General features: G+C 64.3%; 1 protein-coding gene across 1 annotated transcript; it reads left to right on the top strand.

The window, feature by feature from the left end:
• Nucleotides 1-628: 628 nt before the first annotated feature.
• Nucleotides 629-21,479, top strand: OLIG2 (oligodendrocyte transcription factor 2; the record flags this gene model as incomplete). Its single annotated transcript, XM_081087175.1, has 2 exons — nucleotides 629-1,562; nucleotides 21,388-21,479. The coding sequence occupies one exon, from the start codon at nucleotides 629-631 to the stop codon at nucleotides 1,553-1,555; it is 927 nt and encodes a 308-aa protein (XP_080943301.1). The 3' UTR covers nucleotides 1,556-1,562; nucleotides 21,388-21,479.
• Nucleotides 21,480-22,663: the final 1,184 nt, after the last annotated feature.

Here is a 22,663-nt window from a genome sequence, read left to right on the forward strand (position 1 = left end):
TCGGGCGGTCACGGCTGCCTCTGCCCAAGTCCTGGTCCGCTGGCGAGCTCCGAGCGGCCCCGGGCGCAGCGCCGGAACCCGGCACGGTGCGGGCTCTGGGTGCGGGCTTTGGTGCGGGCCCTGGTGCGGGCATGTTCGTGTGTTGGCTCCGCGCTGTCGATGGAGATGAGGTGGATGCGTGCGTGTGAGGAACCAAATGCACATCTATTTAGACTCGCCCTTCCCAAGGGAAACCTTCACTTGCCACTTGTTTATACCAACCCTGGAGACCGGCTCCCGGTTCCTGGAGGAAGGCATGAGGCCTCCAGAAGGCCGCCCTCCCGGGGACGCCCCCCGGCTCGCTGGCCGGGAGCAACCTGTGGCTGCGCGCGAGGGGAGGCTGCGGGGAGGGAAGGAGAGAAGACGTGTGCGTCCCCCCTCCCCCCCTAGGGAGGCCAAGGGTGGGCGGTGGGCACAAGGCGACCCGCCATCCGAGCCTGGGCCCCGCGGCGGAGCAGGCGCAGGCCCCGCAGCTGTTCTCTTCCGCCGACCTCACCTCGGTCTCGGCTCTCTCCTCCGTAGGACGCGCGGAGACGCCTGGCAGCCGAGGGAGGAAGGCCCCTGCGAAAGCCCGACTGTGCCCGGGGCCATGGACTCGGACGCCAGCCTGGTGTCCAGCCGCCCGTCCTCGCCCGAGCCCGATGACCTGTTCCTGACGGCCCGGGGCAAGGGCGGCGGCGGCGGCGGCTTCACCGGGGGCACCGTGTCCTCGTCCACGCCGAGCGACTGCCCGCCGGAGCTGAGCTCGGAGCTGCGCGGCGCCCTGGGCGCGGCGGCCGCGCACCCGGGGGACAAGCTGGGCGGCGGCGGCTTCAGGGCCTCGTCCAGCGCGGCGGCGGCGGCCGCGTCGTCCACGAAGAAGGACAAGAAGCAGCTGACGGAGCCCGAGCTGCAGCAGCTGCGCCTCAAGATCAACAGCCGCGAGCGCAAGCGCATGCACGACCTCAACATCGCCATGGACGGGCTGCGCGAGGTCATGCCGTACGCGCACGGCCCGTCGGTGCGCAAGCTCTCCAAGATCGCCACGCTGCTGCTGGCGCGCAACTACATCCTCATGCTCACCAGCTCGCTGGAGGAGATGAAGCGGCTGGTGAGCGAGATCTACGGCGGCCACCACGCCGGCTTCCACCCGGCCCCCTGCGGCGGCCTCGCGCACTCCGCGCCCCTGCCCGCCGCCGCCGCGCACCCCGCCGCCGCGCACCACCCCGCGGTGCACCACCCGCTCCTGCCGCCCGCCGCCGCCGCCGCCGCCGCCGCCGCGGTGTCCAGCGCCTCCCTGCCCGGCTCCGGGCTGTCGTCGGTCGGCTCCATCCGGCCCCCGCACGGCCTGCTCAAGTCTCCGGCGGCGGCGGCGGCGGCGGCCCCCCTGGGCGGCGGGGGCGGCGGCGGCGGCGGCTTCCAGCACTGGGGCGGCGTGCCCTGCCCCTGCAGCGTGTGCCAGGTGCCGCCGCCGCACCCCCACGTGGCGGCCCTGGGCGCCGGCGGCCTGCCGCGCCTCACCTCCGACGCCAAGTAGCCGGCAGGTCAGGTCGGCTCGGTCTGGCGAGCGGGTCGGGGAGGCCGCGGGGAAGCGAGGACTGGCGGCGCTGGGGCCGTGGCTGGGTTGGGGAGCAGGGGTGCAAGGCCAGCCCCCTGGGGCGCACTGAACTTGGGGAGTTGAGAGGGGCGTGCGCCCCGGGACCTGGCTCAGCCCTCTCCGGCTTTAGCGAGGGTCCGGTGGACACACTTCTAAGAGGACATCGCTGTGCGCACCCCTCCCCAAACACCCCCGGCCCCCCCAAAGAGGGGATTCTCAGAACTGGTTCTCCTGGAACCAGGCCTCACTCGCTCTGGCTGCACTTGGTTACTTGGGGGATGGGGAGGGAGGCATTGGGGACTCCCTCTCCTCCCTCCCAGTTTCTGGGCGAGTGGTGCCTCCGGGGAGGGGAGGCCGGGCTAGGAGTTGGTGGAAGCTGGCGGTCGGTACCAGAAGCGCCATGGTCGTCGGGTCTCGGTTTCGGATCGGGTCAACCCACACCCTGCGAGAACCGAGCGTCCTCCCTGTTGGCCTCAGCGCGTGGCCTTCTAATGCGCCCACGTCCCCTTTTCCGACAGCAGCACAAGCTTCATGGCCGGGCGGCGCAGGGCCCTGCGGCGGGCGCGGCCCCACGCTGTCCACTCGGGGCGGAGCGGGGTTTTCGTTATTTTAAAAGAGTCCGCCGCCCACCCCACTCGGTCGCTGAGCACCAGTGATCCGTCCCTCACCCGATGGGGCGGACCTGGTACCGAGGGCTGGACGGGACTCAGAGGCTGTTGCTGTGAATATAATTCGGGTGTGGGGGTCCCCACGGCTTGCCTTTCTTCCTTGGCTGTGTAAATATCTCCGTGAGGTCCGTGCGCGCTGTGAACCGTGTGCTCACCTGCCGGCCTCCCCACCGGCGCGGAGCCGGAGCCGGGCCTCCTCTGTGTCCGTGTCTTTTGCCACTTTTAACACAAATGACAAACCCTCGCGTGCTTCCTGCGTCCCGGGAGCCTGGGCGGGCGCACTGCCTGGGCCTCCCCGCGTCTGTCAGTAACATCCCCCCCACCGCCGCCCGCCCCCCAGAGTGTATCATCTGTTTTATTTTTGTAAAAAGAAAAAAAGTGCTAAATAATATTTATTACCTGTTTTGTTGCAAAAAAAGAAATAAATGATCAAGTGTTGAGATTTTACATACAAATGGAAGTCAGACGGTGTTTCGCAGCAGCGGGGCGGGGGCGGGGGGAGGGGCTCTCTCCCTGGGACCGCGGAGGGGCTGTGTGCCTGTTCTGCTGCTCTAGCGTCTCTCTCTCTCTCTCTCTCTCTCTCTCTCTCTCTCTCTCTCTCGGTTCTCTACCCCCGTGTTATTTTATTTCTGACGTCTAATTGCGGTCCTTCCCCGGCGCCCGAGGACTGAGTCTGTTAGACGTGAAATGTTCGCTCCCGCCGGGGACTTGGGGCCTTGGGGCGCGGCCGTGCGGGAGGGGGGTCCCAGGGCTCAGGCGCGGCGGCCAGGACTGTAGTTGCCTCCGCTCCGCTCCGCCAGCCGCAGCCGCCAGCCCGCTCCGCCCAGGACGCGCCCGCATCAGCTGCCGCTGCGGCCCGCAGGGTCCACTCGCCCTCCCCCCTCCCCGCGGCGTGTGCGACCCTCCCCCGCGCCCAGCCTGGCCTCGGGCTGCGACCTGTCGGCGCCGGCGGCTGTGAGCCCGACCCTCGGAACCTCCTCCCGGACCGCGGGCCCTCGCTGCGACCCGCGGCCTCCGCGCTGGGGAGGGTCCGGCCGGAGCCCGAGGGCGGCCGCGCTGCCGCCCGCACGGAGGGCCCTCGCCACTCGCCGCTGGACGCGCCCGCCCGCAGGGCCGCTGGGCCGGGGCCTCTGCACGTCCAGGCATCTTTGGGGGCCGCCGGCGGAAGTTCCCTGCACCCCGGACCCCAGGACACCGGGACAGAGGAGGTGCTGGCTGGAACCCCGCTTCCTGAAGCTGCCCCTGCGCCAGGCCCACCGGCTCCCCTGCAGGGGGGCACCCGCCGCTGGGGGACCCCTCACCGCCGCTGGGGAAGGCCGGGCAGCGGGCAGCGGGGAGCAGGGCGGAGGCGCCGAGGGTCCCCGAAAAGAGAGGGCAGAGCTGACAGTTTTGTTCCGTCTGGGGGGAAACCTGCTAAGAAGTCACGGCTCCGCGTGTGCGGCTCCGGCTGCGCGGGGTGAGGAGAGGGCCTTTGTTAGAAGCAAAAAATAAAATAAAATAAAAATAAGAAGCCCCCCCCCCGCAAGCTCTCCCCAGGCGGCCAGCCGCGTGGACCCCGGCCTCCGAGGCAGCAGCGGCTGGACCCAGCCAGGCTCCCAGCCCCCCCCCCCCGCACCCCCTAAACGGAGCGCCAGCTCCCGGGATGGAAGAGGCGCGCTGGCCACACAGGCAGGCGGCTCCGGGGGGTGAGGGGTGGGGGTGCGGGTGGGGGGTGGCCCAGGCTGGGGGGCGGAGGCGGAGGGCGCAGGCCCGCGGCGGGTGGGGTGCAGCCAGGGAAGTCCCGTGCGGCTACTTTGATGGCGGGAGAGTCTTTCACGGGGGGCGGGGGGACCCTCCACGGAGAAGGGGACGGAAGAGGAGGTAGAGAAACGGCCCCAGGCGGCCGTCTGTGGGCACCGGCGTGGTCAGCCCGCCCTGGGAGCCGCAGTCCCGCGGGTTCCTCCTGCGCTGGGTGCCCGCCCTCCCCCCCCCCCCCCGCCCCTGAGGTCACCCCAAGCCCCCCTCCCCCACAGCTCGCTGGCCCCGGGGTCGAGGGCAGAGCCTCCTGCGCATCTGGCTGGGGTCTGCCCTTGGGCCTTCACGCCCTCACTGGGCAGGGGCACAGGGGCCCTGGGGCGCTGCAGCGGGAGCCCCACATCTCGGGGCAGGCTGGGTTTTGGGGGTGGCACAGGGGCCCTGGGGCGCTGCAGCGGGAACAGGGGTGCAGGCTGGGACAGGAGGCGCTGGGGCTGGGCCTTGGGGGCTCAGGATCTGAGCAGCGGGAGGCGCCGCCCTGAGGGCTGAGGGCAGAAGGTGCTTCCCCAGAGCGCGGCGGGTGTTAATTCCGTTCTCACCGTTCTCACCGTGACCTGCGAGGCGGCCTCGGGTCATTCCATTTCCAGGTGAGGGAACTGAGGCACAGGTGGAGGCAGTGGCTTGCTGGGGGCATAGCTAGTCAGTGGGGGCAGCAAGGTGGTAACCCAGGAGCCTTGAGGTCGCCCCACCTACCCCTGCGCTCCGCAGGCCCCACGCTCTGGCTCCACCCCCTCGCCCCCACCCCAGGTGAGCTCCCCCTTCGCGTCTGGATCACTTCTGTCCCCAACGCCCGGGTTAGGGTTCTGGTTAGGGTTTGGGTTAGGGGTAGGATTAGTATAGGGTTAGGGTTTGGATAGAGTTTGGGTTAGGGGTAGGGCTAGGGTTGGGATTAGGGTTAGGGTTAGGGTTAGGGTTAGGATAGAATTTGGGTTGGGATTAGGGGTAGGGTTAGGATAAGGTTAGGGTTAGGATAGGGGTAGGGGTAGGGGTAGGGGTAGAGGTAGGGTTGGGGTTAGGGCAGAAAGGCCTTGGCAATGAGCGGCTCCTGGGCCCAGGCAAGGGAGGAGGAAGGAGCGGGGCTGGTGAGTAGGTGAGTGGAGGAGGCTGGGTGTGGGAGTCACCATCGTGCGGAACTGTGGTTGGTGCCCTGGGCTGCATCCCTCCTGGCTTGTGCAGCCCTCACCCGGTGCAGTAATTCCCGTGGAACCTCAAGCCTATGCCTCCCCGTTCAGACAGACACCGGGGCCGGGCTGAGGGCGAGCCGAGGGGTGATTCCGGCCCCGTTTACCACCTGCGGGCTCCCAGTTTGCAGCCCCTGGAATTGGCTGCTGGATCAGAACCACTTAAAGGGCAGTCGCTGCGTTTGAAGACTCATCTTTATTGGGGTCCTGGGGTCTCCACGTGCTGCTCTCGGGGAATGAACTTGCCCGTGAAGTGGAGCAGACCTGTGCGCCCTCCCCTTAGCCTCGCTGCCAGGTCCTGGCCGGCAGAGGCGCGTGGAGCAGCCAAGAGTCCTGGCCTGGGGCCGGTGGTGCTCCGCGGGTGCGGGTCCGCAGTGTTGGGGCGCGGGGGCGGGGACGGACGCGGGCTCCGGGGGGTCCGCACCGGCCCAGCGCAGCAGCCGCCCTGCCCCGCGGGGCTCTCCAGGATTAGCTTTGAGTCGAGGCCACTGCAGGTCTCGGAGTCCCCTGGCCGTGGGAGGGTTGGGGGTCCCTGAGAGGCGGGCACGGAAACCCCCCTGGAAGCGCCCACATTCGCGTGGGGACAACAAGGTCCGGGGAGTCGGAGTCCGAGTCCGAGCCCGGGTCACGCATCCGCTAGGCGCTCCGTGCACCTGGAAGCCGAGGCCGCGATTTGACAGCCTGGGGCTGCTCAGCGACACCCCTCCCCCGCCCCTGCCTGGCTGCCCACCATCCCGGCAGGGCAGCAGAGGCTGGCATGCAGAGCAGGGCTGGAGGGGTCTCGGCAGCCGTGCGCTCTGAGCCTCAGTTTCCCCTTCTGTGGAATGGCGCCAGGCTGGATGATCAGGGGGGGGGGGGGGGCGCTGGCACAGGGCCTGCACACGGTGGCCCTCGGTGAGGGGTCTGTGCGTTCCCAAGGGGGGAAGGTCCCTCACTACAGAGAAACGAGCTCAGGGAGGAATCCACTGCAGGGAACGCTGCTTCATCAAGTTGCCCGCCTCCCAGGGTCCCACCCCCCAGCCCCGCTCTCCTCTTGGCAAAGGCCCGCCCTCTCGGCGCCAGGCTTGCTGGTCCCCCTGTCTGTGCCCTCAGATGCCCAGGCAGCTGGGGGTCAGCCGCAAGGTGCCGGGTTCTGCCTGCTATGGAGATGCAGCTGGAAGCCACAGGAGGACCTGAGCTGGGGGGAACCCAGTTCTGAACTCTCCAAGCTATTCAGGCCAGCGCAGCCCATGGAGACCTGGGGGGACTGGGCAGCTTGGCCGGGGCAGGAAGGAAGGAACTCGGTGCAGCCGGGCGCCCGCAGACCACAGGGCAGGGGTGGGGAGCTGGAGGGCCCCTCTACCCCCCAGTCCTGGGCTCGCCCCCCGCCCCCCCCGCCCCCCCCCCCCCCCGCCTCCTTCCCGGAACCCCTCCCCCACCCAGGACCAGGCTCAGGCCCGCCCACCGCAGGTCTGCTTGTCATCATCCCGATGGTTTGTGTCTGACGCGATACTAACCACCTGGAAGGGAACAATTCAGTGGCATCCACAACCCCGCGCAGCTACCCGCTCCAGTCCCAAACCCGGCGGCTGCGAAGTGGAACCTTGTACCCGCTCAGCAGCGACACTCCCGGCCCTGCCCTCCAGCCGGGTCAACCCCGCCTGCTTTCTGTCGCCATGGCCTTACCCACCCTGGATGCTTCATAGAAAGGCGTCAGACAACACGCGACCCGCCTGCCCGGGCTTCTCACACTCAGCCCGAGGCCCAGCCACCCTGCAGCGCGCCCGCATTTCATTCTCGTTAAAGGCTGAGAGTAATCTATCGTGGGTGGTTATGCACTCACCTGCTGACGGTCTCATTCATTTCTTTTCATCTTTATTGTTGAAAGTATTACAGATGGCACTTGTATGTGGAGTGTAAAGAACAAAATGCAACACAATTTGAGGTAATACTTTCACCGCCTTTTTGATTCTGGAACCTTCCCCCGCTCTGCTGCTCTGTCCCCTCACCACATGTGTACTTTATTACTGGTGTCGTTAATGACTCAGAGGTCTCCGTTCATCCTGCTCACGGATGTAGGGCACACCCGGCACATAGTAAGTGCTCATCCTGGTCACTGAACGAACAAACGAGCGAATGAGTGAATGAATGGGTGGATGGGTGGGTGGATGGATGGATGGGTGGATGGATGGGTGGGTGGATGGATGGATGGGTGGATGGATGGGTGGATGGATGGATGGATGGGTGGATGGATGGATGGATGGATGGATGGATGGATGGATGGGTGGATGGATGGGTGGATGGATGGGTGGATGGATGGATGGATGGATGGGTGGATGGGTGGATGGGTGGATGGGTGGGTGGGTGGATGGATGGATGGGTGGATGGGTGGATGGATGGATGGATGGATGGGTGGATGGATGGATGGGTGGATGGATGGGTGGATGGGTGGATGGATGGATGGGTGGATGGGTGGATGGGTGGATGGGTGGATGGGTGGATGGATGGGTGGATGGATGGATGGATGGATGGGTGGATGGGTGGATGGATGGGTGGATGGATGGGTGGGTGGATGGGTGGATGGGTGGATGGGTGGATGGGTGGGTGGATGGATGGATGGGTGGATGGGTGGATGGATGGGTGGGTGGATGGGTGGATGGATGGATGGATGGATGGATGGATGGATGGATGGGTGGGTGGATGGATGGATGGATGGATGGATGGGTGGGTGGATGGGTGGATGGATGGATGGATGGGTGGGTGAATGGATGGGTGGGTGGGTGGGTGGATGGATGGAAGGATGGATGGATGGGTGGGTGGATGGATGCAGATGCTTTTGGTCACGGAGCCCCTTCTAAACTAGAGTGGGAGAGCCACAAAGTGCACGGGGACTCCCACACCAGGAAACACAAGCCAAACCTGACCCGTCCAAAGTGCCCTGTTGAACTCTGTCCGCCTTCCCAACATGATTCTGAAAAACTTCCGGGTCTCGGAGGCCGGCCTTGTATCGGTTCCGGAGGGGGGCGCTCCAGACAGGTGTTTACTCGGATGCTCGCTCTGATGGCAGCACCTGAGGAAGGCCATCATCTCCCGGCAAAGAGCAGCTCCCACACCACCAGGTCAGCGTGTCCCAGACAGAGGAGAGCATGTGGGACGACTGCTCCCCTCCCCTGCAGAGACCTCAGCCTCACAGACCCCACGGGGAAGAAAAAAGCCCTCAGCGGCTGTATTTATCCCGAATGCAAAGCTGCCCCCTTTGTTGAGGTGGCTGAGCTAGCCCCGCGGAGAACAATGGCGGGTGTGCTGGCGGGCCATGTGCCGATGCGCTCATGCCCTCAGCCGCCAGATGGCCGGGCCGCGGCCGCGCCCGCCTGGGTCAGGACACGGAGCCAGGCCGCCCCCGCCCTGCCCGCGACCAGACACTGCTTCTCTGTGGAGACGCTGGCCGTCCAGTGAGGCACATGCAGGCCGCCAGGCAGGAGCAAAGGAACAGCTCTGGGGGCTGGGGGGCTGGTTTGAACCGAGAGGCAGAACTGAACAGCACTTCCATGGGAGGGAAAGGCAGGAAAGGGATCCACGGGCTGCGTTGTTGCAGCGCCCGGCTCACGGGCATGGCTCACACTGTCATGGTCCCCGCCAGGACCTGGCTGCAGCTGTAATCTCTCTTCCTCTCCCTCTGAGCTGTCTGTCTTCTGTCCTTCCCCACATCTAAGTGCCTCATGGAGGAGAGAAAAGAGCGTGGTCCCCAAAACAGAAAAACAAAAACAAAGCCGGGCTTTCTTGCGACCCCAAAGGGAGGCTCCAGACAGTTCCCTCGGGAACATGTAGCTCAGTGGCCACGGCAGGGCCCCCTCCTGTCGCCCCGCTGGCGAGAAGACTCCGTCAGCATCACCTTTTGCTCTTCCCACAGGTTGGGCGAGGCCGCCGACCCGAGGCTCCCATGTCCTGGGAGTGACCATCTGTCTGTCTGTCCCCATGGAGCCAGGCGGCGCTGCCAGGCGACCCCGCCCACTGCTCCCACCCATGTCCCCGGAGCGGAAACTCCACCAGAGCCAGGAGGGCAGCATCTCAGAGACATCCGGCCCGATCCACACAGAGGCCGAGGGGCACCCCACAGCAAGGACCAGCACAGACCATCAACCCCGATGTTCCCACTCTGAAACAGACAAGCAGGCGAGCCCCGCCATGTGGTCTTTTTAAAATATATATATTGATTGATTTCAGAGAGGAAGGGAGAGGGAGAGGGAGAGAGAAACATCATGATGAGAGGGAATCATGGATCGGCTGCCTCCTGCACGCCCCACGCTGGGGATCGAGCCCGCAGCCCGAGCCTGTGCCCTTGACTGGGAATCGAACCCTGACCTCCTGGTTCCTAGGTCGACACCCAACCACTGAGCCACACGGGCCGGGCCACTTGGTCTTCAGAGTCAGTGCTTTGAAGTCAGGAGGATGGGCAGGGGCATGACCCCCGGTCACCAGCTGTGTGCCCTGTGTCCCTCCTGCTCATGCCACTGCTTCCCAGGGTGGCACCCAGCGAGCCCTGCAGCACGCCATCACCCGGGAGGGAGCGCAGCGCGCCGTGGGCACAGCGGGGTCTGCGAGGTGTTGATGACGCGAGGAGGGTCCCGAGAGCCCGACCAGGTGAATTCTGCCAGGAAGGGAGTGGGGGGGGGGGGAGGCACAGGACTAACAGGGCCCCACCAGCAGCCTTTGGGGAGACATGGGGGGGAGGGCTAGTCTTACCCCTCAATAAAGAAAAACACAGACATGTCTCCAAACGCAGCTGCCGACATGGGGGTCTGCTCTCCTCATCCACCTGCTGGGCGAGCAGAATGCACGTGGGTCCGTTCTCCGTTCTGCACCCACGGAGCAGCTTCCCTGGCAAGCGGCTGTAGAGGGGTTAGGGTTTAGTATCGTCTCTCCTCTCCTCCCTCTGCCCCCATCCCCCCACTCCCCACGGAGGGCAGAACTGGGCCCTGGCAGGGCGGGCTCCACGGCCTGTGTGTGTGGCCACGCCGTCCGGCTCAGAGCCCCGCGCCTGGTGCGAGGCGTTGCCGCGACCACCTGGAAACCATGTTCGTGCCTGGGCCCCGCAGACTCCCCGGCCAGCCCTGCGCCGGCGATGAGACCCTCTTTGAGGTGGTCGCACAGGGTTCCACGTGCCGGCCACGGGCTCCTCACACTGTCCCCACCTCCGTGGCCGGCAGCCGAGTTTCCTCCCAGTCACCACAGCAGACAGCAGGCAAATCACTTCTTTTTTCAGGGCTCCTGTGACTTACAGAGAGGCAGGGAGAGGGAGAGAAGCATCGATCAGCTGCCTCCTGCCCCCCCGCCCCCCCCCCCCACACACACACAGGGATCGAGCCCACAACCCGGGCACGTGCCCTGACGGGAGCCGAACCGGCGGCCTGTGATGCCTGGGATGATGCTCCAACCCCCTGAGCCCAGCAGCCAGGCCCACCACGTCTCAGGCCCTGAGCCCAGATGCACCCCCCCCCCCCGGGAAGAATTACCGTCCATTTTGCCACGGAGCCACGTGAGTCTCAAACAGGCACGGCAGTGCGAGGTGCTCACGTGATGTGTTCCCCGAGCCCCGGCCCCGCTGGACTCAGGGAGGAGCAGGCCGACGAGAGACAGCGGGTCGCCCTCACCCCCGGCGCCTGCCCCGCACGGTCAGCGCCTGCGACGGTTCCGGTTCCCTGCGGATGGAGCAAAGCAGCCTCCAGCCGAGATCCCGGCTCTCTCACCGGGGAAGCCAGTCACCCTCGCCCCAAGGCAACGCACCAACCAGCGCCCGCCCTCCCCGGGAGAGGCCGCCAGGCCAGGAGACAGCATTTGCCGTGGGGTTTTGTTCCTCCGAGAAAGCCCCGCGAGTGAGGGTCTAAATGAATCCTAATCTGTTTCAAACGTATTCGCTTTCCTGCTCGCCACGCGGCTCCCTGCTGCGCTGCCCACAGTGACAGTGCGGCCGGCCTGCGACAGCCGGGGGTGGGGGTGGGGGTGGGGGGGCGCATTGTGGAGCCCAGTTAGCCATTCCTCGGGGGGGGGGCTCCCAGTGACAGCGCCACGCGGCCGGCGGTCACGCTGCTGACCGGCACACGTGCGAGCTTCCCAGGACCTGCAGCCGCAGCCCATTCGCCGATTGGTTCCAGTGTATTAACAGCCCATGAACTTCCCATCGACGCTGGGCTGGGCGGCGGCACCTGCCTGGCCTGCGGATCAGCTCCCTGCCCGCTGCCCGCTCACCCGCCCAGGGGGCAGGGCCGGCTCTGCTGGGCGCTCCATCTCTGCTGCAGGGAGAGCAGCGCGTCTGGGGAGCCGCAGGCCCAGGCGCCGACACCCAGGCCCAGGCGGCTTCAGGCGGGTCCGCACTGGACGGCCGCCCCACGCCCATCCAGCAGCTCTGAGCGAGACCCGACGCTGCTCATTTAAAAAGCGACTGACTTGTTGTTGTTGTTGTTGTTAAGTATTTTTATTGGTTTCAGAGAGGAAGGGAGAGGGAGAGAGAGAAGCATCAGTGATGAGAGAGAATCATGGACCGGCTGCCCCCTGCACGCCCCCCCACTGGGGATCCAGCCCGCAACCCGGGCCTGTACCCGGACGGGGAATCGAACCCTGACCTCCTGGTTCCTAGGTTGATGCTCAACCCATGAGCCACGCCTGCTGGGTGCAACTTACACGTGTACCTTCACATTGGTAAACATACGGGCGTGCAGGGCCTGTCCAAGTCAGGGCAGCCTAGCCCCGTCTCACCTTCCTGTGCAAAAGGCAGGAAGTGGAAATGGGGGGCAGGAACAAGAGCGCCCACGGCCACCCCCGGCTCTGGGACAGTGGCCTCCACCCGCCCCGAAGCAAGCCCGACTTCCCTCAGGGCGACTCATGGCTTCCAGCGTCCCAGCATCCCATGAAGCTGGGCGCTGACACGACAGGGCGCCTGCTCACAGTGAGGCTACAAGTCCCAGATCCAGCGGGGGGCGGGGTGGGGGGGGAGGCGGCTCCTCTGAGGCCTGAGGGGGGACCTCCCCACCAGGCCGCTCCCCTTGGCCTCTCCCTGTGTCCACAGGTCTCCCCTCCACGGGTCTGTCTCTGAGCCCCCCCCCCCCCCCCCGTCTATATGGACACACCAGGGCCCTTCCTAATGGCCTCATTCTAACGGGCACCCCTGCCAGGACCCCGCCTCCAACAAGGCCCCGTGCTGAGTCCTGGGTGAGGCCTCCACTGTGGAGCCCAGGTTCCCTCCCTGCCTGTCCTGAAGCCCCTCCTGGGCTGTTTTAGCTTTTAGTCCCCACCTTCTATGGGGGGGGAGAGGGGGAGAGGGGGAGAGGGGGATGGGAAGAGGAGGAGAGGGAGAGGGGGAGAGGGGGAGAAGGGGAGAGGGGGAGAAGGGGAGAGGGGGAGGGGGAGAAGGGGAGAGGGGGAGGGGGAGAGGGGGAGAGGGGGAGGGGGAGAAAGAGGGGGAGAGGGGGAGGGGGAGAAAGAGGGGGAGAGGGGGAGAGGGGGAGGGGGAGAAAGAGGGGGAGAGGGAGAGGGGGAGAGGGGGAGGGGGAGAAAGAGGGGGAGAGGGAGAGGGGGAGAGGGGGAGGGGGAGAAAGAGGGAGAGAGGGGGAGAGGGGGAGGGGGAGAAAGAGGGGGAGAGGGGGAGAGGGGGAGGGGGAGAAAGAGGGGGAGAGGGGGAGGGGGAGAAAGAGGGAGAGAGGGGGAGAGGGGGAGGGGGAGAAAGAGGGGGAGAGGGGGGGAGGGGGAGAAAGAGGGGGAGAGGGGGAGAGGGGGAGGGGGAGAAAGAGGGAGAGAAGGGGAGAGGGGGAGGGGGAGAAAGAGGGGGAGAGGGGGAGAGGGGGAGGGGGAGAAAGAGGGAGAGAGGGGGAAAGGGGGAGAGGGAGGGGGGATGAAGAGAGGGAGAAAGGGGGGGAGAGATGGAGAGACGAAGAGAAGGAGAAAGATGGGAAGGGGGAGAGGGAGGGGGAGGGGGGAGGGAGTGAGCGAGGGAGGCGGAGTGAGGCCCTCCCTGCCTGTCCCATTGCCCTGCCCTAAGGACAAGGCCCCAGACGGGCCTGGGCGGGGGGGGGGGGGGGGGGGGGGGGGGGGGGGGGGCCGGGGCCTCAGGGTTGGGCCTTGCTCTGTGGTTTCTACAGAGACTGGGACACAAGGAGCCCAGCAGCCACCCAGCCAGCCAGTGAGGGAAGAGATAATAAATAAGGAAATAAATAAATAAGGAAATAAATAAATAAGGAAATAAATAAGGAAATAAAACGCCAGCCGCGGGGGAGGGGCAGCGGCTGAGGGGACGGGTGCCCAGGCCAGGGGGGAGCAGGAGCCGGGTGCCGCGGGCTGGCAGCCAGCTCCTGGGGGTGAGAGAGGAGGAGGCCAGGCGGCCGAGGAGGAGGAGGGCGCCCCGGGAGAGACCCACCGCCCGGGCTCCAGCTCTCCCTCCCGGCGGACAGGGCGCAGCCCCCAGTGGGGGTGGGGGCTCTTCGTTGCTGTCCTCCTCCTCCTCCTGCTCCACCAGAGCCCTGGCTCTATCTGCTGTGAATGGGCTGGGCCATGGGGCTGCTTCCCAGCATCCCTTGCGGCTGGGGCAGACGTGTGCGTACTAACTTCCGGTTAATAAGGCCGCCGTGGAGGGAGGAGGCGAGCCTCCGGGAAGCCAGGTCAGGGACGCTGGCATAGCCGCTGGTGCGCTTCTTGGCCCTCGGTCGTTCTTCCCCGACCACGTGGATGCAGCTGTAATGGCTGGAGCAGCAGCAGCCATGCTGGGCTGTGAGGTGATCCGTGATCCTGAGGGCGGGAGCCGGACGTGAAGATAGTGGCGTGAGCCCTGACTGGTGTGGCTCAGTGGATAGAGCGTCGGCCTGCGGACGGAAGGATCCCAGGTTCGATTCCGGTCAAGGGCATGTACCTGGGTTGCGGGCACATCCCCAGTGGGGAGTGTGCAGGAGGCAGCTGATGGATGTTTCTCGATCATTGGTATTTCTAACTCTCTATCCCTCTCCCTTCCTCTCTGTAAAAAATCAATAAAATATATATATTTTTAAAAGATAGTGGCGTGAAAAGCTACCGGGACTCGCCACAGCAGCCGGGCGCTGCCTGACCCTGAATCCTCACACAACAGAGGGGAGCATGTTGCTGCAGCTGCTATGATCTGTCTTTGATTTTGTGCGGGGAGATCCGCCCCCCCGCGCAGGGGAAGAGCGTGCTCCATGCGGGATGGGCGGGGGGGGGGGGGGGGGGGAGGCGGGGGGGGGGGGGTCAGGCCCATGGACACACTTTCCTAACTCAGAAATCAGACCAGAGCCGGGCACAGGGAAGGGTGGGGGTGCTTCAGACGCAACATTGGGATCAAACAAACAGCTGCCTAACAGCACCATCGCGTCTTCCTGAAGCTCCCGAGGGCTGGCGGCTTTCCCTCGCCCCCGGGTGCCCAGGCCATGGGTGCCCTGGCCGTGGGTGCACTCGAGGACGCCATCCAGCCCAGATGCAGAAGTGAGAGCAGCCTGCAGCTCTGCAGCGAGAGAGCAATTGCTCAAGCTGATAACAGCCCGGGGGCGGGGGAGGGGGGAGTCCCCGAGGAGATGCGGAGGCTGCCTAGTGCCCGGCTCTGGGGGGGGGGGGGACTTGCATGTGTCCCGCAGGGAAGGGCAGGCCAAGTGCCCGCCCCCAGCGCTTGGCGTCCAGGGCACATGGAGCTGCTCAGAGAGCGCGTCCCTCTGAGGCTGTGCAGACCCAGGAGAGAAAGGCCGGGTGGCAGGGAGCCCGCAGATGGGGGGAGAGGAGTGGGGGTGGGGGTGGGGGTGGAGGTTGGGGGCCTCCACTGGGGGTGGTCACTTTCCCCCAGAGTGGCACAAGCGTCCGTGGGAAGGAGTGTGGCAGAGACGGCTCTTTCTGCAGTGAACAGTGTGAGGGGAGCAGGGACATGGTGGCTGGGATCCATTCATTCATTCATTCAGTACTTACTGGAGGTTTTTATGTCCCAGGCACAAGCAATACTCACACTATAATCTGAAGTGGAAAGAATGCCCAGCGCCCAGGGGGCAGGCGGAGGGGCTGGTCCCTGTGTGGTGCGGGGCAGGGCAGGCCCCGGGGTCAGAGGGCATCGGAGAGCCTGCAGAGGCGCGAGGAGCGGGAGGCTCTGTGGGAACCGCGCCCGCCCGCCAGGACCCGGACAGGCCGGGGCGAAGGCACCGGGGCAGGAGCGAGGCTGGGCTGCAGGAGGGGCCCGGGCCTGAGCCCCCAGCCTCCAGCACAGCAGCCCCGGGCGGGCGGGGCAGAGGCCGGAGCCGGCTTCCTCTGGGTGGGGAAGCCCCGGAAGCGGTGAGGATGGCGGCCGGCCCTGAGCGGCGGGAAGAAGGGCCTCTGCGGTGCGGCTGCTCTTGCCGAGCTGCTCAGTGTCACATCCCGTCCCCGCTGGAGACACGCAGCTGCCGTGGGCCCGGAGCGAGAGGTCGCAGAGGGGACTAAGGGGCATGAAATCAGCCCTGACCCAGCCCCGGGCGGCGTGGGAAGCAGGCGCAGGAGCCACAGCTGCACCCCTTCCCCTCCCGTCGGGGAGCTGACAGAGGCGGCCCACCTCAGGGGAGTCTAGGGCAGCGGTTCTCAACCTGGGGGTCGAACGACCCTTTCACAGGGGTCGCCTAAGACCATCGGAAAACACATCTATAATTACATATTTTTGTGATGAATCACTATGCTTTAATGATGTTCAATTTGTCACAATGAAATTGGGGGTCACCACAACCTGAGGAACTGTATTAAAGGGTCGCGGCATCAGGAAGGTTGAGAACCGCTGGTCTAGGGTTTCCTGGCCTCCGGCATCCATGAGGCTTGACGGGCCCGTCCTGGCGAGAGGCCTGGTGGCCAATAGGTCACCATCAACGTGCTGGGAGGGCTCCGTCTGTGCACGTTGGCATCGACGGGCATCGACGGGCAACAGGCCAGAGCCCAGGGTGAAAGAGAGAACAATCCCCCCAGTCCCAGTTCTCTGGCCTCTGCGTCGAGGGGTCCTGGGCCGGCCCACGCTCTCTCAGCCTCAGTTTCCTCACCTGCAAAATGGGCAGCTGTCCTCCTACCCGCGTGGGATCCCACAGGCTCAGACCAGCATGGAACAGGGTTTGCAAACACTGAGCGCGCGGTGTCCGCGCAGGGAGCACGCCCACGCGCTGGTGAGCCGGCCACAGGCCGCAGGGCGGCCGCCTGCCCCGGGCCTGGAGGTGGCGGCTTGCACACAGCCGTTGGGCAACCTCAGTTGGGACATTTCTGAAAACATGTTCCGCCCCAATGACAGAGCAGAAGGCCCTATACCCGTGTCTCAACCCTTCTAGGAACTGCTTTTAAAAACAGCCCCTGGAAACGAAAACAAGAAAGCCAGCTTGCAGAGGGAGGGGGTATTGCCGGCCCTGCCTCGCCCGCCCTCTCCCTCCCTCTCCCGTTCATCATCTCTCCGTCATGTTCGGGTTCTCCGCGTCCCAGCCATCGTGGGTCCTGCCCCTCCTGCCCCCAGCTCTGCCTTCCTCCTGCTCAACCCCCAACACCGCCCCCCACAGCCCTCCTCCGAGCGGCCTGGGCTCCCAACAACCACTCCCTCTTCTCATCCCTAAAGCAAAGCCGTGTCCTCAGAGCCCTGGCCCTCGGGCCGCAGCCAAGCGCCCAGGCGCCACTGATCCGGCCGGGACCCTGGGCTTTAAGGAGACCAGGTGCTTGGGGCTCCGGCCCAGCCGCTCTGACTTCCTCCCCCTCCTCCCGCCAGGCAACCCGACACCGCGGGCAGGTGCACCTTGCGCTCCTCGCAACCTCAGGGGGTTATACGTGCCAGCTGGCAGGGAGCCACCGTGCCTGGGCCCCTGCCGGGACCGCCCAGAGAGCATCAGTGCACTCGGTCAGTCTGCCCTCAGGCGTGATCTCCTGAGCACCTCGCAGGAACCACCTGCTCCAGGGGCTGGATGAGGGGACCCCTGCTGCCCTGGAGCCACCTGGGGAGCGGAGGGAACACACGGAGAAGGAAGTGACGAGTCAGTGCGAGGCCCTGGCAGGTGCTGGTTAGCGCCACAGAGAGTGAGGCGGCCCCACGCGTGGCTCAGTGGTTGAGCACTGACCTGTGAACCAGGCTGGGCCCACGGGGGACAGGCTTGGCCCATGCTCCGCACGTCCACCCGCCCCATTCCCAGCAGCCCCCACCCTCCACCTCCCACCTGTCCCCCCGCACCGTCCTGGACAGGAAGCATCCAGGCCTCGGTCCGTCCATTCCCATCTGTCCACTGGCCAGCGAGCCTCTGGGGCAGCAGGGCAGCCGCCCTGGGCGTGGCCTCGGGCTTTCTCCAGAGCCCCCCTCGCTGTTTCTTTAAATGTGGCTGAGGCCCCATCCACCACTGTGCACCCAGCACCCAGAGTCGGGCGAGGAGAGGGCCTTGGGAAACACCTGCTCTGCCATGAGTCTCGCTTCCTGCATAGGACACGGCAAGGCTGTCGCGACCCCTGGCAGGTGCTGCTCAGAGTGTGGCCTCAGATGGCTCGGCCTCCCCTGGGAGCAGAGCCTCAGGGCCCCCAACCTACTGAGCCAGAACCTGCATTTAACGAGACCCCCAGGGAGTCTGTCTCCTACGCCCCCGAACAAGCCAGGGGAGCAGCCGTCATTGCCGGAGCCAGGTGCCGCCTACCTCTCGCTGAAAGGTGCCCGTGAGGCCCTGGCGGCCGCTCCGCTGGTTAGAGCGTTGCCCCATACGCCAGGTTGCGGGTTCGATCTCTGCTCAGGGCACATACAAGAAGCAACCGATGAGGGCATAACGAGGGGACAAACCTGTGTCTCTCTCCCTCTCCCTCCTTCTCTCTCAAATTGGTGCATAACGTCATGGTTAAGGAGCGATGAGGCAGGACACTGACAGCTGCCTTTTACAATGAAGCCACCGAGGCCAGGGAGGGGCAGGCACCTGCCCACGTCCACACGCTGTGGGTTCCCGGCTGCGTTTACAGAGCCGCCCTCTCCGTACCCACTGAGCCCCACAGAGTTAGCTCAGCGGTGGGGACGGCCTGCTCCGGCTGGTCACACACACACTCACACTCACACACTCACTCACACACACACACACACACACACTCACACACACACATACACTCACACACACACTCACTCACACAAACACTCACACACACACTCACACACACACACACACTCACACACACACACATACACTCACACACACACTCACACAAACACACACACACACACACACTCACACACTCACTCACACACTCACTCACTCACACACACTCACTCACACACACACTCACTCACACACACACACTCACATACACTCACTCACACACACTCACACACTCACACACACTCACACACTCACTCACACACTCACACACTCACACACACACTCACACACACACTCACTCACACACTCACACACTCACTCACACACACACACACACTCACACACTCACTCACACACATACACTCACACTCACACACTCACTCACACTCAAGCTTAAACAAGAGTTCTGGCCCGGATGGCGTGGCTCAGTGGTTGACGTCAACCTATGAACCAGGAGGTCATGGTTTGATTCCGGGTCAGGACACATGCCCTGGTTGCGGGCTCGATCCCCAGTGCGGGGCGTGCGGGGGGCAGCTGATCGATTATTCTCTCTCATCATTGATGTTTCTATCGCCCTTTCCCTCTTTCTTCCTCTCTGAAATCAATACAAATATATTAAAACATATAAAACATATTTTAAAAAAGAGTTCTAGAGGCTGGACACCCAAGTTCAAGGCGTGGTTCCCTCTGAGGCTGGGCAGCCGCTGCTCCAGCCCCACCCCCAGCTGCTGGGGCGAGGGCCATCTCTGACACGCGTGGCTTTTAGACCCATCGCCTGGATCGCCACCTTCATCTGTGCATGGCACCCTCCCCGTGTCCGTGTGTCCAAACGTCCCCCCTTTTCCTCTAAGGACACCGGTCCTCTGGGGTGAGGGCCCCCCATGCCCTCACCTGGACTCATCCCATCGCCATGACCCTGAGTCAGGACAAGGTCACCCGGGGCACTGAGGGGAGGACGTCAGTGTGCATTTGGGGTACACAGTCCCCCCACACACGGCTCGGAGGCTGATGGGAGAGGACTGGCCACGCACCGAGCTCAGTGCCTTCCGGGGACCAGCTCGGCTGTCGTCACCGCGAGCCTCTGTGATGAGCTGTTTCCATCACCGTTTCCGGGAGCAGGAACCTGGCCGCACAGGGAGCGCGTCCTGAGTCACACGCGGGCCAGGTCGCCGGCCTCCCGGTCGGCACGGCAGGTCGCACTGTGCGTCTAGGCTTATGCTGGGGTCCCACGTAGACACCCCCTGAGCGAGTGGTTTCAGGGCGGCGGCTCCGTGAGTCCAGGAGGGTGTTCCTCAGGCAGAGTGGCAGGGGGTCCCCAGAGCGCAGCGGGCGCAGGGACAGGACGGCCGGGTGCCCCGCGGTCCAGATGCCCAGGGCGGGGCTCACACAGACAGCGGAGACGCCGCCTTCCTGAGCGAGAACCGTGAGCGGCCCCAGCCAGCCGGGTTCCGCGGCGACAGCGCCGGCCTGCGGGCTGAAGGGTCCGCGTTCAGTTCTGGTCGAGGGCACGTCCCTTGGTTGCAGGCTCCTCCCGGCCCTGGTCGGGGCGTCTCTCTCACATCATGTTTCTCTCTGTCTCTCCCTCTCCCTTCCACTCTCTAATAATCAACGGGAAAATATCCTCGGGTGAGGGGTAAAGAAAGAAACAAAAACAATAGAAAACTGTAAAGCAGTGTCGTCGGGGGCATTTTCCGAAGCAGGCTCTGGGGAAGGCGCCTTCTGCATCGTCCCTGCCAGTCCCGACAACAGCCCTCGGGACCAGCACCGCTGTTCCCAGCTTCCAGATGAGCAAACTGAGGCTGAACTGAGCACAGCCACGGCTACAGGCTGGGCTTCGCCCCAGCCACCACGAGGGAGGGCTCCTCTGTCCGCAGGCGGAGCGGGGGAGCGGGGGCCTGGGACTGTGGCGGGAGGAGGTCTGGGTGTCCCACCAGGGGCGTCCCCGCCCTCCCTCCGGGCGATGGTTCCAGGTCAGGGCGCCCGGGAGAGGCGGGCCGGCCTCCAGCTCCCTGCCTCCTTAGCTGCCCGGGCCTGCTGTCCCCTCCGCGGGTGGTCTGGTCTGGAGGTGGCCCGGCCCTGGCGCTGGCGCTGGCGCCCGGAGGGAAGGGCCTCGCGCCAGCGGGAACAACAGGTGAGCCTCTGAACAGCCCCTCTGTGCCTCGGCGGGTGCCTGCCCGGCTGAGCCGGCTTCCAGAACCTTCCGCCTCTGCAGGTGCCTCGGGCACTTGGCCTCCACGCTTGGGTGACCCCAATTTTACCACCTTCCAGGGCCCCGTCATTCATCATCCCCTCCTCCCCGAAAGCCGGGCCCCGTTCCGGCGGCACATCGGCTGCTTGTTGTCTGTCCTCCGGGCTTCCTGCCGCTTTCTGCCGGGTCAATGGGACGGAGCGCAACCGGATGGCCGCCCCGGCGGGGAAGTGACTTCAGAGCCACCTTTGTTCCCGCGTCCCTTTGAGCGCGGCCCGTCTGTGAAAGGGCTGGTGTGGACCCTCCGGAGCCTCCGCCGGGCGGGCGGGCGGGCGAGGGGCCGGCCAGAGCCGCCAGGGACTCGGGGGAAGCTGCCAAAGGCTGGCAGCAGAAGCGGCCCTGACACGGACATTGTGTTATAAATTAGCCACAGCCTCCGAGCAAATTGTGCCCTTTCTCTCAGCAGCGGCGGCCCTCGGGGCGCTTGGCTCCCGCGACGCCTTCGGGGCGGGGGGGGGGGGGGGGGCTCTGTCCACGCCAGCCCTCCGGGCGCGCCGTGTGTGCTAATACGCGTCTTTCTGTTGCTTCGTGTTTTTGTTGGTCCTCACCCAAGGTATTTTCTCCATTGAGGGAGAGGGGAAGGGGGGGGGGGGGGAGAAGCATCCATGTGAGAGGGACACCTCGACGGGTTGCCCCCTGCATGTGCCCTGACCAGGGCCAGGGATCAAACCCGAAGTCCAGGTCCGTGCCCTTGACCGGGAATCGGAGCCTCGACCCTTTGGTGCGTGGGCAGAGGCCCTAACCACTGAGCCGCCAGCCAGTGCCTCATATCTGTCCCTTGTCCCTTAATTCACGGTTGTTCTGCTCACAGGTACTAAGAGGGTCCCTAAAACCCTGCCCACGTGCGTCTACGGTCTGGTGTGGCAGGAACCATCTCCGATTGTCTTCAAAACAACAACGGGCACTTCCCTCTTCCTGCCGCGTTCACAGCGAGTACTAGAAATTTCTCTCCGGGAGAGCCCTTTCAGCTGTGCGGGGAGAGGCGTTACGATCACTGCTCTCGGACTCGGAGACACGTGCGGCTTCAGTGCTCGGTTCTCTCAGAAGCAACAGATTCCCGTCTCTGCGAGGCCACCCTGAGCTGGAGCTGCACCACCATCGCCCAATCGAGCTTTTATTATGATTATGTTTTAAATCTGAAAAATTCTCACCTAATTTCTTTCCCCACTTTTCTTTTCTTTAACTATTTTCCATATAAAAACAAGTCACAGGACAAATCTGGATTTAAAAACAATCTTAAGTAGTAAAGTTTATTAAAACAAGGTCCAAAGGGCATTTATTTATAATAAAATAGAATAAACCTCCCTATAATATTTTAAAAACATGCCTCACCCGGCCGGCATGGCTCAGTGGTTGAGTGTCGACCTATGAACCAGGAGTTCAGGGTTTGATTCCTGGTCAGGGCACAGGCCCAGGTTGCGGGCTTATCCCCAGAGGAGAGCGTGCAGGAGGCAGCTGGCCAATGATTCTCTCTCATCACTGATGTTTCTCTCTCTCTTCCTCTCCCTTCCTCTCTGAGATCAATAAAAATATTTTTTAAAAAGAGTTTCAAGCTTCTTGACTGAAGTAGGGGTGGGGCGGGCAGTGGGGGGGATGCTGGGGAGGCCCTCTAGTTTCTACAGGAGAACAAGGAAGCCCGAGACATACCTCCCAGAGTGAAAGGATACACTACCACACACACACACATGCACACACACATACACATTCGCATATGCACACACATTCACACACACGCACACACATTCACACACATATTCTCACACATGCACACATTCACACGCACACATTCACATACATGCACGCACACATTCACACACACGTGAGCGCGCACATTCACACGCGCACACATATTCACATACACATGCACACGCATTCTCACACACGAGCACACATTCACACACATGCACACACACACATTCAAACATGTGCACACACACATTCACATACACATGCACACACATTCACACACGAGCACACATTCACACACATGCACACACACATTCAAACATGTGCGCACACACATTCACATGTGCACGCACACATTCACATACACATGCACACACATTCACGCGCACACACGAGCCCCT

Source organism: Myotis nattereri (genome assembly GCF_964212035.1).
Source record: "Myotis nattereri genome assembly, chromosome: 3".
Taxonomy (NCBI): Eukaryota; Metazoa; Chordata; class Mammalia; order Chiroptera; family Vespertilionidae; genus Myotis; species Myotis nattereri.